At 52.6% G+C, this 15,379-nt stretch overlaps 1 protein-coding gene across 1 annotated transcript in view; it reads left to right on the top strand.

The window, feature by feature from the left end:
• Positions 1-15,379, top strand: part of LOC132476971 (uncharacterized) — a 146,755-nt gene that overhangs the window by 98,500 nt on the left and 32,876 nt on the right. The window contains exons 40-44 of the mRNA XM_060079224.1: positions 2,758-3,066; positions 3,731-3,960; positions 4,036-4,173; positions 4,911-4,934; positions 5,165-5,242. Of these exons, the coding sequence (XP_059935207.1) occupies positions 2,758-3,066; positions 3,731-3,960; positions 4,036-4,173; positions 4,911-4,934; positions 5,165-5,242 (779 nt within the window). The remainder of the gene's footprint in view (positions 1-2,757; positions 3,067-3,730; positions 3,961-4,035; positions 4,174-4,910; positions 4,935-5,164; positions 5,243-15,379) is intronic.

Raw genomic sequence — 15,379 nt, forward strand, 5'->3', positions numbered from 1 at the left:
TCCGATTTATCATTTTTTTTCTTTTGTGAATCATGCTTTTGATGTCATATAAGAAATATTTGCCTGAGGCCACAAATTTTTCTCTCATATTTTTTTTCTAGAAATGTTATGATATTAGGTTTTAAATTTAGGTCTGTGGTTAATTTTATTTATTTATTTATTATTGAAGTACACTTGATTTCCAATGTTGTGTTAGTTTCAAGTGTACAGCAAAATGATTCATTATATATATATATATATATATATATATATATTCTTTTTCAGATTGTCTTCCATTATAGGTTATTACAAGATATGGAATACAGTTTCCTGTGCTATACAGCAGGACCTTGTTGTTTATCTATTTTATATACAGTAGTGTGTATCTATTAATCCCAAATTCCTAATTTATCCCTCCTTCACCCTTTCCCCTTTGGTAACCATACGTTTGTTTTCTGTGTCCGTGAGTCTGCTTCTGTTTTGTAAATAAGTTCATTTGAGTCATATTTTACATTCCACATATAAGTGCTATCATATGATATTGATATTTGTCTTTCTCTGACTTACTTCAGTTAGTATGATAATCTCCAGGTCCATCCATGCTGCTGCAATGGCATATTTTATTCTTTTTTATGGTTGAGTAATATTCCATTGTATATCTGTACCACATCTTTTTTTTTGAATTTTTGAATTTTATTTTATTTATTTTTTTATACAGCAGGTTCTTATTAGTTATCTATTTTATACACATCAGTGTATACATGTCAATCCCAATCTCCCAATTCATCACACCACCACCACCACCCCTGCCACTTTCCCCCCTTGGTGTCCATACGTTTGTTCTCTATGTCTGTTATACCATGTCTTCTTTATCCATTCATCTTCTCATGAACACTTAGGTTGCCTCCATGGCTTGGCTATTGTAAATAATGCTGCTATGAACATTGGGGTGCATGTATCTTTTCTTTTTTTCTTTATTTTTTTAAAATTTTAATTTTATATTGGAGCATAGTTGATTAACCATGTTGTGTCAGTTTCAGGTGCACAGCAAAGTGATTCAGTTATGCATATACATGTATCTATTCTTTTTCAAATTCTTTTCCCATTTAGGTTATTACAGAATATTGAGCAGAGTTCCTTGTGCTATACAGTAGGTCCTTGTTGGTAATCTATTTTAAATATAGTAGTGTGTACATGTCAATTCCAAACTCCCAATCTATCCCTCCCCCACCCTCCCCCCTGGTAACCATAAGTTCATTCTCTAAGTCTGTGAATCAGTTCCTGTTTTGTAAATAAGTTCATTTGTATCATTTTTTCTTAGATTCCGCATATAAGCAATATCATATGATATTTGTCTTTCTCTGTCTGACTTAATTAACTTAATGTAATGTGGATAATCTCCAGGTCCATCCATTCTGTTGCAGATAGCATATTTCATTCTCTTTTTTATGGCTAATATTCCATTGTATATATGTACCACATCTTCTTTATCCATTCATCTGTTGATGGACACTTAGGTTGCTTCCATGTCTTGGCTATTGTAAATACTGTTGCAGTGAACATTGGGGTGCCTGTATCTTTTCGAATTAGAATTTTCATCTTTCCTGGATATATGCCCAGGAGTGGAATTGCTGGATCATATGGTAGCTCTATTTTTATATTTTTCAAGAACCTCCTTACTGTTCTCCATAGTGGCTGCACCAGTTTACATTTTCACCAACAGTGCAGGAGGTTCCCTTTTCTTATGTGGTTAATTTTGAATTAATCGGTGTATATGTTTGGGTGAAGTTCACGATAGTTTTTTCACATGTGGATTTCCAAACAATTCAGCACATTTATTAAAAAGACTATCCTTTTCCCGGTTAGTTACCTTTGCACTTTTGTCAAAAATCAATTGACAGTTTGTGTATGGGTCTATTCCTCGATTCCACACTGTTCCATTGACATTATTTCACACTGGTTAACATCTTGTAGGGCATGGTGACATAGGGCCCTAAAATGTAAGGAATTTGTAAAAAGATGATTTCAAGATTCTGCGAGAAATTTCCATCTGTATAGAAAGTGCTCTGGACTCTGTGATAGAGGTTAGCCAGAGCTCTGTGTCTGGTAGCACGGAACAAGGGTGTCTAACCCAGCCTGGGGGTGCAGAAAGGCCAAGCAAGGCTTCTTGGAGGTGGTGACCCCGAGTCAAACCTTGAATGAAAGGAGAGAGGTATAAGGGCACTTGAACCATGTCAAGACCCTACTGGAGCACAGTGGGGTCAGGAGGTGTAAATGGTTCTGATAAGAGCAAGAATTTCTCTAATGCATGAGTTATGTATTGGGATGGGACTAGCTTAAGGGTGTGGAATCTTTTTCTCCAGTGGGTGGAAGAGACCTCTGAGCAATTTTTCTCTCCGTAGAATTCCAGGTTGGACCCCTCGAGGCTTTCTGGGTCTCTGTTTTGTTGTCTGTAAAATGGGGGCTTTCTATCACTTTGATCCGTGACTCTCCTGAACAGGATTCAGCACTGGTATTAACAGACACACCTTATCAGGCTTGCTGCTTTTTTGCCAGAGCTCTTATTTGTGAATTAGCTTGCTTGGTCCTCGGAGCATCCTGCAGGGGAGGTGGTTTAATTTGGCCCATTTCCCAGATATGCTCTCTCCGACATGAATTAGAATTTTATCATGGATCTAGGAACTTCCTGCCCCAGGATTCTTTGCCTTACTTCCCAAAGCAGCCCAGTACCCTGGGCTGACCCCCTTCTTTGTATGGGTTCTCTCCCATCCTCTGCAGGTACCATCAAGGTCACTGCCAACTCAGCTGTGCTGGGATTCCTCTTGCGGGACAAGCATGAGAAGGCAGGGAACAGCACCAGTCTGCACAGTGTGACCTGCATCCTTGTCCAGAATGGCAGCCGGGCCTTGCCAGGAGAGCTCCAGCTGAGGGGGCGACTGCAGGCCCAGACGGGGAGCCTTGAGGGCCAGGCCAGCCTCCGTGCTGACACGGCCAGCCTAGCTCTGGGTGGAGTCTGCATCTGGGGCCCTGGGCACGGCCAGCTCTCGGTCACACTGAGTCACAACATCAGCGCCTTGAGTGAGGCAGGTAGGAGGGGTGGATAGGGCCCAATGGCTTCCTCCCCCAAAGACTCCCAGGGACCGAAGCCAAGGGAGTTAAAGGAGCCCCCAGTCCCCAAACCCACCTTCCAGCTCTATTTCCTCCCCCTACCAGCTTCTCCCAGTGCCTCCATCTTCCCTGGGCTGTTATTCAGCCAGAACACGGGTTGCTACCCAGTACAGACACACCTCCCAACTGGAGGGCAGACGCCCCTGCCACTGGCCCCTCCCCCAGGACTCCCTGCCCCCAGTCTGGCTTCTCCAGCTTGGAAGCCTGGTCTAGCAGGGCCTCCAGGATGTTCTCGACCCTGTGGTTAAGAAATAGCTTGGACACCCCCAGCTCTAGCTTCTTGGGGACATTTCCACGGGACCTGAGGGGGCCCAAAGGTGCAGCAACAAGAGGAGAGCACAGGATCAGACCCCTGTTCCCCTCGTGCTTTCTGAGAGCCCATGCCCTCTCTTTGGGGAGGTAGGAATCCAAAGGGGACACGGAGCCTATCACTTGCTAGGTGTGGCCATTGTATGTATAGGTGGGAGCTGGGGGGTTAGTCTGCCTCAGGGCTCAGGGGACCCTCCAGAGAGAAGGAGGGCTGTCAGTGACCCCGTTCTGGCTCCCGTGGAGGGTACCATCTTCTGGTTCCTCTCATCCCCAGGACTCCCCTCCCAGGCAGAGATGCTCCTACTGCACAGCCACGTGGCTTCCAACCTCTCGGTGCGTGTGATGCTGCGCAGTGCAGAGCGTCAGCTGGATGCTGCCCTTGGCCTGGAGGGCCCGGTCACCAGCACCCCGGGCAGCCGGCTCCGTGCCAGCCTTGGCCACACGGTGCCCGGCCTCAGGCGCTGGGGCCTCCCCTTCTCCGTGGACGGCCGCGGGCACTTGCAGGTGGGTGAGGGGGCTGGGCCCGGGCCCCGTGGGGGCAGTGGGCCTGAGGGACACCCACAGCTTTGCTTCTCCCAGAGCGTGGGACCCAGTCTGGCGGTCGCGCTGGTGGTGAACGTGGATGGCGATCAGCTTCGTGTAGCCCTGGAGTGGAGGGGAGCCGGCGGCCGCTGGGGGCTGGCCCTGGGGCTGCACCATGGCCTCTCAAGGCTCCAGGTAAGTGACCCAAGGTCCCCATTTGGGCGGGGCCCACTGCCTATGCAACTTCTCTAGTCACCTTCCCAGCTCCCACCAGCTTGCCCCTCCCACCTCCCTAGCCCCTCCCACCAGCTTGCCACTCTCACCGTCCCAGCCCCTCCCACCTTCCCTCCCAGCCTCTCACCAAATTTCCCATCCATCCTTTCCCATCCATCCTTTCTCCTTTCCTCCCACCCTCTCCTTCCATCCATCCACCCTCCCTTCCTTCCTCCCACCCTGCCTTCTACTCTTCTTCTCTGTCTTCTGTCCACTTGTCCTCCTGTCCCTCTGTCAACGCTCCCTCCGCTGCCCTCATAAATGGAAGTGTATTTGAGGCAGCTCCCTCAGAGGCGCTCTGGGTCTATCTAGTAAAATGAAAACTGCTGAGACTCTCATCCTTCAGCTCGTGTTCTGGGTTACCTCCCCTGGAGAAACCCGGAACCCTAGACAAGGAAACACACACACAACTGTCTTTTGCATCGTTCTCAAGAACAAAAAGCAGGAAACCACCTCTGGGCCTGGCACAGGTGTGGCTAAACCATCCAAAGTGTGCGAGTGTCAGGGTGAGCGAGCCAGGCGTGCGGCCCGAATCCAGCCTGCTTCATCACTTACCAATTGTGCAACTTTAGTCCAGTTGCTTACTCTTTCTGTGCCTCAGTGTTCTCATCTGCAAAATGGGGCTGTTTATAATCCCTGCCTCCCATGTTTACCTTGAGGATCAGATGAGGAACCAGTTAGAAGCTGGCACACAGGTTACTTCTGTTTTTTTCTGGTTACTTCTGTTTTTGACGATTCTGTGGGTTAGCACTTAGGTCTGCACAAACCTCTCTTTGGGGGTTATCTTCCCAGGGAGACCTTCACAAAGGGAGATGGGGTCAAGCTGTATCTCAGTACTCTGTCGAGGGTTAAGATCAGGGAGAGACACCTCATGCCTACACATGCCCCCTACCCACCCTGCTGGTCTCCCTAGGTCAACTGCAGTGGAGACGCTTCGCCTGCCCAGCTGTCAGGGCTCTGCTGGGGGGACGTCACTGGGTGGCCTCATGAGGTACAAGGGTCTCTGTCACAGGCAGGGCAGGGTGGGAGATGGTGGTCTGCCTCTGGGTGGGGGGGGCACAGGCTGAGCACCAGGGACTGCCTGCTGGATGGCTTAGGGCCTGTGGCCACTGCCAGGCTGACCCACATGGTCCCCTCCTCCACGCCCTCCACGTCCCCAGTAACATGCATCTGGGCTTCCAGCCCTGAGGGGACCCAGCCCAACCTGACAGCAGATGGGTGGTCCCTTCTGTAAGCGCATTTAGATAGTGACCTAGAATCCAAGTGTTTCAAGCCAGCCCCTGCCACAGGGAGCTGGGCTGGTGACAGGCATATCTGGGTCTTTCGAGGGAGACAGACCATGGGGCTCACAGGCACACATGCTGCCCAGGCTGGGGCACAACACAGCTTAAGTAGCTCCAAGCTCTCCCGGGCCAGGGTGCAGGTGGATAGTAGGTCCTCTCCTTCGAAGGCAAGGCATGGCTGGGAGACCTGAGCACAGCACCTGGACTCCCTGATCTCCAGCGGGGCCCTGTGGCTCCTGGGCCAAGAGCTGTGGGTGAACTGGACATGGGGCGACCACTGGGGTTGCCTGCAGACCTTGTGAGTGCTGCCCTGTGGGCAGCTGGCTGGGCAGCTTGTGGTAGGCTTGGCTCAGCTGAGCTCTCAGTCCAGTTAGCTCTGGGGGACCAGCCAGTGAGCACAGCCCTGAGGACGGCCTGGGGGAGGAGAAGGACAGGTTTTTCTACTCCTGAGGATCTGCTCTGGGACCAGGGAGACACGAGCCTGGAGGTGCTGAGTGGATGCTGCAGGGTGTCTGGCCTGGGGCACCGCCTGGGGGCCCTGGGAGCTGGTGCTGTGGGCTCACCGCCTGGCTGTCCAGATAGAGGGAACATGGCCTCCTCGGGAGGACTGTTTCTGCCAGCTTCACCTCTGTGAGCGTAAAAGATGCAGTACTTTCATGCCTCCAGCTTGGCAGTGGTAGCAGCTCCACCCAGTACAGGGACCAGAAAATCAGACCAACACAACTTCCTGCCCAGACCTGCCACTCACCTGCTGTGTGACTTTTAGCCAGGCATTAACCTCTCTGAGCCTCAGCCTTGTCATCAGTAAACTGCAGGTGGCAACACCTACCTTACACTGTCGAGCATGAAATGGGCCAACGCATGTCAGGTGCCAGCTCAATTTGGTATCCTCTCTTTTGGCGTGGTTTCAGCTACCAGGGAATCATGATCTCATTTTACAGATGTGGAAACTGAGGCTCAGGGAGGTGAAGTCACCTTCCCAAGGTCACATAGTGGCCTGAATGGCAGGAGGGTTAGCCAAGAGAATTGAGGATCAGGATTGAAAGGGTCTTAATGAGCTAGACAGATGGGCTGCCTCCCCCCAGAGGAAACTTAAGACCGAGGGGGCACGTGGAGTTAGCAGCTATACCTATGAGAAAGACTCAGGGCTGGGGCGCGAGGGTGACTTCTGCAAAGACTAACTGAGCGGGAGGGTTAGGACAAGAGCCATGAATGGACGGCCCTTCCCTCCGAGAGCCGTGGTCTGGAATTCCAGGAAAGGGCTGGAAATCGGGCTTTTCTTAGTCCTAGAGCAGGTCAGCAACATCCAGGCAGGAGAATCCGTGGGCTGTGCCCCGTGGGCGGCCACCCCGAGCTCCGTGGCTCCTCTGTGGCCTCCATCTAGCTGTGGTGGGGGTGATACGTGCATTCACCCTGTCGTCAGTGGTGCTGTCCCCACCCAGGGTGGACAGATGAGCACTGGGTGACAGGAAAGGGCTGAGAGCAGCTCCTGGTTCTGTCATGGGCGTGCAGACACTCCAGGACCCCCAGGTACACTACTTAGAGATGCAGTGACTTCCATTCGAGGCGTTAAGAGGGATGTGTCCAGACCAGAGAGATTGAGAGGCCCAAGGTTCCATTATGGAAAAGAGAGGAGGAAACGGGAGGGAGGACCCAGGGGCCTCGTGGGGAGCAGGGAGCGGGCATCAGGGGCCCTAAAGTGCTCTGAACGGTCGAATTTCTTGACTCCCTGGGAGGCCGGTTTCAGCTTTTCAGAGATAAGTGCTTCACAGGAGCAATCACCTGTTAAGGGGGGTGGTGGGTGCTCCTGGGGGATGGGGGCTCCCTTGACCACCTGTGGACAGGAAGACGGTGGACACGCTTGGTGGGGTGTTGTAGGGACACCCACTCGGGCTCACCTTCCCTTTCTTGGTGGCAGAATCCAGCTGTGCTTATCTTGAACGGATCCTTCCTGGTCCACGCCTTTGGGGCCAGCCTGGCGGCTCAGGTATCTTCTGGGGACGCTTTCGCCCGGGCCCATGTCCACACAGCCTGCGGCCACCATGCCTGCCTGGACACCAGCCTCCAGCACACATGGCCTCCACTTCAGGCGCTGGGGGTGCCCCCCGACAACCACATCCGAGTGTCCGTGGGGGGAGACAAAGCCCCCAGGGCCCAGCTGGAGGTGGCCCTGGGCCCGTGCACCCTGACTGCCCGTGGGGACGTCAGGACAGAGGCCAACACCACACGCAACTGGACCCTGGCCCTGGTGAATCACTGCCCCCTGCTGGAGGTAAGCCCCCACCCCACCGGTCAATGTAGGTTCCCACCTCCCCCCACAAGTTATTAACCGCCTGCTGTATGCCCAGCTCTTCACTCAGCATGAGAAACTTCAGTCTTTTTTTGCCGTTGTCACTTGACTTGGGGGACTCGTTGACTACAAAGTTTTGAGCCAAAAATGGGAGCAGAACTGAATTTTCTCCCCTTTTGCAAAGGGCCTTCCTGAGACACCGGTTCCCTTCCTTTCTGGGGCTCAAGTTGATTCTGTTCTCACATCTCACTTCCCCCATTCCTGGGGTTAAGGCTCTGGGAGTAAGAATGAGAATAGAACGAAGCAGCAGCTGATATTCATCAGGCCCCTTAAATCCTCATCCCCGGGAGGAAGGGGCTGCTTGTACCCCTCCTTTCATTCCCACCTTGGGTCCCTGCCCCCATGTGGGGTGCATCCTGGGCCCCAGGGGCACGAGTTGCTTAAGGTGTCTGCCCTCCAGCCAGTGAACGTTGATGTTAGTGATGTATTTCCAATAGCCGGTGCTTTCCGGGTGCCTGGCTCTGGGCTCACGAGTATTAACTTACTTACATCTCCCAGTAACTTAGGATGCTATAAATCAACTCCCATTTTAGAGATTGGTAAGCTGAGGTTGCAGGTTGGAACAACCGAGTTAGTGGTGGAGCCAGAACTTGAGCCCCAACCTCTCCATGGGATGCCCTTGGTATCAGTCACCTTGCAGAGGGAGGTGCTCATAGAGTTCAGGCTGTGGGTCCACCGCTGCCCTCTTCGCACCCAGGCCCGTCTCCAGCTCCCCCACCTTGGCTTCTGGAGCTGCCCCTAAATCCGACCACTTTCCCCATATTCCAGGCAGCTGGAATCCCACAGGCCCTGCACTCCGAGGGCCGCCTGAGCTGGGGACCCTGTGAATTCGACCTGGCCGCAGGCCTCCGCAGTGACCACGGAGACGCCCACCTGCAGCTGGCCCGTACCTGCGGGGCCCAGCCTTCTGCCCTGGGGCACCTGATCCACTCCCTGCCTCTTCTGGGTCGCCTGGGCCTGCCGCCCAGGAGTGCTGTCAGCCTGACTGCCCGGCCCGGCCCCCCCATCAGCCGTGGCTCCCTGGCCCTCTGGATGGGGCCGTGCCAGCTGCAGGGTGCACTGGAGCAGCAAGCTGAGAACCATAGCACATGGACACTGGCCACTGAACCGGGCTGCCCACTGCTGGAGGTATGTATGGCGGGCCAGAAAAGTGACTGGAGAGGCAGCTTCCAGAGCCCCTGTCAGTGTGAGGCCTGAGCCTGGCTGACACTCCCCTCCAGGGGCTTCCCAAGACCCCAGCTACTATTTCCCAAAAACTCTGTTGGATACTTGGTTCCTCTTATCACTAATCCCGCATTCCCATTCGGCAGATGAGGAAATCGAGGCTGGGAGAGATTAGAGGCACGCTGTGAAACTAAAGGACCACAGATTCAGAATATAAATTCTGAATATAAATTCTTATAAAAGTCTGTCTTCTTAGTAAAATTCTGAGAGCAGGAAGGGAATGAGGGAAGCTGTCCTCAGCTGCCAGTGGGGAACAGTCACATCTTGGTTTCATAACCTGTTAAAAACCACAGGCTGGGTTTTATCTGAGCTGAGAGATGGTCTGAGAATTGTCCTGTGATGTTTGTGGGAGGGGAATCCCTGATGCTGGAGTCTGGGTCAGGAGACAGGACTGATGCCCTCATCTGAGTGGGACAGGTCACTCCCCTGTCTCCTGACGGAGCTTCCTGGGCACAGGGACAGGGTCTGGTCCACTCGGCATCCCTGAGCATAGGGCTGGGTGCCCACAGATGCTCTGTCAGTGTTAATCAGGTCAACACAGGATTGGGCCATGAGAGAGCAGAGCATCACGGGATAAAGCAGGCCTGCCCACTAGAACTTTCCATGATGACGGAAATGTTTCATTATTTGATATCCAGGACAGGAGCTGCCAGCCGTGTGTAGCTTAAAATGAGCTCAGCAGTGCTACAGATGAACCTGAATTCTTTCTTTTACTTAATTTTAATTTAAATTGAACCAGCCCCAGTCTGAAGCACAGACTGAAGACAGATTCAAACCTTGGCTCTGCTACTTTACTAGCTATGTGACCCTGGATAATGACTTCGCCTCTTTGAGCTTCAGTTTTCCCATCTGTAATATGGGGATATTAACTACCCATTTCAGAGCCATCAAATAGGGTGAAAAGAGAACATTCTTGTGAGTTCCTTAGCATGAGGCTGTGCATGTACTAAGTGTTCTATGATGGACAATTGTTGTGTATTATGATTGCTGTTGCAGTTTTGTTGTTACCGTAATGGGGGAGGGGCACAAGTTGGTAGGCAGGGCTGGAGGGGTAAGAGGGTAGAAGTTGGAGAATCAGGGTCACTCCTGATGTGGGACCACCTTCCGACCCCGCTCTCTGTGGTCCTGCAGGGCCTGGGCCTCCCAGCAGGGATGCAGCTCAGCGGCTCCCTGCAGGCCTCAGGTAGGGAAGCAGAAGCTTCAGGGGTCCTCGCAGCGGCCGGCCAGACTGCCTCCCTGACCTTGGCGGTGGCCCTGCACCCATCCGAGGCCACACTTCGAGCGAAGATGAGGCACACGCTGCCTTCACTGCACTCCATTCCCCCAGAGACCTCGCTGACCGTCCAGCTTGGGTGGGAGGCCGGGCACCAGCTGGGCCTGGAGCTGCACGCGGGGGCCTGTGAGCTTTGGGGCAGCGGCGAGCTGCAGCTGGACCCCTGGCTGCAATGGCGGGTGCTGTCCGAGAGCTCCTGCGAGGCCCTGCAGGTAGGTGTGCCAGGGGTGAGCGGGAGGGGTGGGCACCAGGGTCTCCAGGGGGCAGGACAGGGGCCTCCTTTTTGACCACTGCCAAAACCAGAGAGATCGGGTGAACCCTGAAGGGATGGACTCCTCAGATACTTATTGAGGATCTCCTCTGTGCCCTGGACATACACCCATAAACAAAGCAGAGATGAACGCCTGCCTGGGGCAGACTGGCAACCCCCAGAATAAATCACTGAACTGTGCAGTGTATTACACAGTGGTGAGGGCTAAGGGGAGAGAGAAAGTGGGAAAGGGGGGCATAAAAAACAGGGCAGATATTGCAATTTTATAGTCGGTCAAGATTGGCCCCAAAGACAGGATGACGTTTGAGCACAGACTTGAAGGAGAGGAGGGGGTAGCATTGTTTTGTGTCTGGGGAAAGGGTATTCTAAGTATGGCCAGTGCAAAGGCCCTGAGGCAGGGCTGGAGAGGGAAGGGCATTCTCTAGGACTGGGGTCAGCAAACCATCTCTATAAAAGTTCATATAGTAAATATCTTTGGCTTTGCAGGCCGTTCAGCCGCTGTTGTAACTAACTGCTCACTGCTGCTATTGTAGTACAAAGCGCCATAGACAATATGCACTGTGTGGGCATGTCTGTGTTCCAATAAAGCTTTATTTACAACAGGCAGTGGGCTGGATGTGGCCTGTGGGCTGGATGTGGCCCATGGGCCATTGTTTGCTGACTCCTGTTTTATAAAAAGCCCATGGGGTGGGAGCACACTTGGATTCAGGATCCATCACAGAGGACTGGATAGAAGTTGCATGTGGATGTGAGAAAAAGAGGGGAGTGGATGGCAACTGTGCTTTTGTCGTACATGATGAGAGGTCTGGGGCTGCTGTTCCCCGAGTGGGGAGAATGGTGGGTGAAGGAGGAGGGTTGGGGAAGTGGTGTCGCCGACTCCAGGCCTATTTTGGATGTGTTAAATTTGACAGGGCTCTTAAACGCTCAAGTGGAGATGTTGGGGGCAGCTCTCGAGTCGGGAGGTCGGCTGTGGTCTGCACTGGAGGGTTCCACCTCGAGGTGGTCACATTTAAAGCCACAGACTGGCTGACATGGCTGTGGGGTGGGTGGAGACTAAGCGCTCAGGCTGCAGAGCTGGAGGGATGAGAGGAAGTGGCCAAGGGTACCAAGAAGAATAGGCCAGGAGGAGGAGAAACCCCAAGGGAGAAGGCTGGGGAGGAAAGGATTCCAAGAGGAGGGAAGGGTTACCAGGGTCAAACGTCAGACAGGTGGAGAGTTGGGCAGCCGACCTGGGTGCTGGGAAGGCCACCTTTGAGGCCAGGAAGCGCCAGACTCTGAATGGCAATTCTGCCCCTTGTCTCTGGTGACCTTGAGCAAATCACTGTTCCTCCCTGGGCTTCAGTTTCATCATCATAAACGGGGTGCAAAGGCCTCCTCCACTCTCAGGATTAGATGAAACCACACTGCCGATGTGCTCTGGGATGTGCTTGCGGGAGCAGCCGAGAGAGATGCCCGCGTGGGCCAGCCTTGCAGCCTGCTTCCTGGACAGGCTCCCGTCTGTCTCTTGGGAGCAGGTGTTTGAGTTCTGTGCGCCTGGGAAGGCGGAGGGGATCGGGGAGGAGAGGTGGGGAGATGCACGTTCGCAGCTGCCAGTGGTTGGAAGACTCTTGGCCAGTTGGTTTCACAGGATGTGGTTCTTTTCGGTATAAAGATGCGATCCTCGTAGTTTGGGGAGGTGGAAGGGGTGGGGGAAGCTCGTTGAACAGTGCAGGGCTACCAATGTGGGGACCTTGGGCACTCCGGGAACCTGATCAAAGTCACAAACCCTCTCCTGTAGAGACTCTCGTGGGCACATGCCCCATTTTGTGGTCAGTTCAAGGGGGATTATAAGACCCCTGATGCCCACTTGGGACCCCACCCTAGTTAAGAAGCCCTGCTTCCATCTCCTTAAACCCCTCCAGGCCCTGGGGGTCCCGGGTCGAGTGGATGGCTCCGGCTACATCATGGTGAACTCCATGGCCGTGGACGCCCAGGTGCTGCTCACCGTGGATGCCAACACACTACGGGGGCTACTTGTCCTCAACACCACCGAGGTGAGGGTGTGGATGGGTGGGGTACCCAGGGTGGCCTGGGAAGGGGTGCTGAGGCCATGTGCCCCCGAGGCCTGAGGAGAAGCATTTGGATACCTGCTGAGCTCCAAAGAGGATCCTGGCAGATGAGAGCATCAAGGTCCATGAGTAGAGGAATGAGGCTTCCAAGGAGAAGTCCCTCAGCTGCCCTTTCCCCTTCCTAACTCCCCAGGAGCCACCACTCATACGATTTCTTTAATGTCATGTGCATGGAAGCACACAGCGTGCTCCCTTTTGCATCTGCCTTGTTTTGTTCGACATTATGTTTGTGAGATTCACCCACGCTGTGTTGATTATCCTTTTTCACTGCTGTATAGTATCCCATGGTGTGCCTCTATCACAATTCATCTATCTATCCTATCCATTAGCACTTGGACAGTGTCCAGTTTCTTATTGTATATTATTTTATTAATTAATCACATACATGTTTTTATTTTATTTTAAAAATGTTTTTATTGTGGTATAATATGCATAGCAGAATTTACCGTCTTAACCACTTTTTAGTACACAGTTCAGCGGTATTAAGTATGTTCACATTTTTGTGCAAACGTCACCACCATCCATCTCCAGAACCCTTTTCATCTTGTAAAACTGAAACTCTATACCCACTAAACAATAACTCCTCATTTTCCCCTCCCCCGAGCTCTGTTGATTTCCTTCCTTTTTAAGGCTGAATAGCATTGCATTGGGTGCATGGACCACATTTTGTTGATCCATTTATTCATCAGTGGACACTTGGGTTGCTTCCACCCTTTGGCTATTGTTACGAGTGCTGCTATGAACACGGGTGTACAAATATCTCTTCATGATATCTCACACGAGTCTTGGTTTCTCTTGCTCTGTTGTAGACCCAGCAGGAGGTGAACTTGCTGATCACACATAACCTGCTTCAGCCCTTGGGCCTCCCAGCCCAGGTCCTGCTGGACCTGACCACCGAGAGGCTCGGGCCCACCTACAGACACACCCTGCGGGTTGGAGTGGACGGCAGACAGGTGGGGCTCTGCTGGCGGGGCCTTGGGGGGCTGGGGGATGTGGGGACGGCCCAGCCCAATGGCCCCAGTCCCACGGTCATCCACCCTGACAGGTGTCTGAGGAGCTGACCTTCACTAGGTGGCCGGAGCACATCTCCCTAGACTGCACGTTCCAGCACAACATCCCCACACTGCAGACGCTGTGGGTGGAGGACAAGCTGGGCCTGCAGGTCAGCCTCGGCAAGTACCAGTGATAGTGGAAATCATTCATTCATTCATTCAACAAATCTTTTTGGAAATACCTCGGAGACAAGGGAATGGTAGAACAAGGTTCAGACCTCCCTCTGAGCCTCAGTCTCCTCATCTGGAAATTGGGGATGCTAATACTCATTTTTCTTGCCCAGCCATGCCCCCCGGGGCTGTTACACATTCTCCTCCTCCAGAGCTCCCCGCACTCCCAGCAGACCTGGTGCTTGTCCTCAGCCCTCTTTTCCCCTGTTTTCCACACACACTCACTTCATGGGCTCATCCAGTCTCATACCAGTGCCATCTCTGCACTGCCATGTCCCCCATTTCTCCCTCCACTGAACCCCAGACCCATAGTCCCACCTGCCTGCTGTATCTCCACTCAGATGCCTGGCAGGCACCTCCGACTTGACTGTTCCAAACCAGACAGGCCGACCCCCCCCGACCTGCCCCTCCCCGTCTCCCCATCTCAGCAAATGGCACCTCGTCCAGCCTTCCAGTCGTGCAGTCAAACCCTTGAAGTCAACCTGGATTGACCAGCCTCCACCCAGGAGCCCCCCAGGAGTCACCTCATTTGCACAAAAGACTCTCCTATCACCCAGGAAATTCTAAGGGACTTAGGAGCTCCATGTCAGATGCTCCTGTCACCCCCATCACTCAAGAATTTACAAGGGTACAGGGGCTCTGTGTCAGGAACTGAGGTCAAAGACCAAATATTAGCAGGAACCAGGGGCAGAGACATCTATATCTACATCTTATTATTTCACACCCTTCCTAGCCTCTTCCTAGCTTTCTCTTTTCCATCATCTTCCCATTGTTTGACACGTGATGCCTTTGACCTTGTCCTGGTCTGTCTCCCACTGCTGGTGTTTAAGCTCCACGGGGTCAGACATTTCTGTCTGTCGTGTGCATGGCAGCATCCCTAGGTTTAACAGGGCCCAGCATGTAGTAGGTGCTCAGTCAGCATCGTTGAGTGATGGAGTGACACTTCCCGCTTTATAGAGTGGGTGACATAAAGCAGTGAGGGGCCTCGCCACCTGTTGCCACGCACTGCGTGTTCGGCCAGTGATGGCTGCTGTGCTGTCGTGGCTTAAGTGATTAACTTACATACATATGGTGGAGAGGTTGCGAACTCAAGGCCTTTGAGGGCCAAGGTGTGTATTTTTAACTTTTTGAAAAAATTTTTGTTAACTTTTTTATTGTGGCAAAATATGTATTGACCATTTGGACTATTTTAAAGTGTACAATTTAGGGGCATTTAGTACATTCATAAATTTGTGCGACTGCTGTCTAATTCAGAACGTTTTCACCCCCCCAGATGTGAACCCCGTACCTGTTAGCAGTCACTCCTCAGCAGGCAGAGCCCCACGCCACCAGCACAACAGCACATGTGTAGTTGGCCACGTGTGACCCAGTTGTTCCTCCAACCTGCTTCCTTGAA

This window comes from Mesoplodon densirostris, chromosome 16, assembly GCF_025265405.1.
Source record: "Mesoplodon densirostris isolate mMesDen1 chromosome 16, mMesDen1 primary haplotype, whole genome shotgun sequence".
Classification (NCBI taxonomy): Eukaryota; Metazoa; Chordata; class Mammalia; order Artiodactyla; family Ziphiidae; genus Mesoplodon; species Mesoplodon densirostris.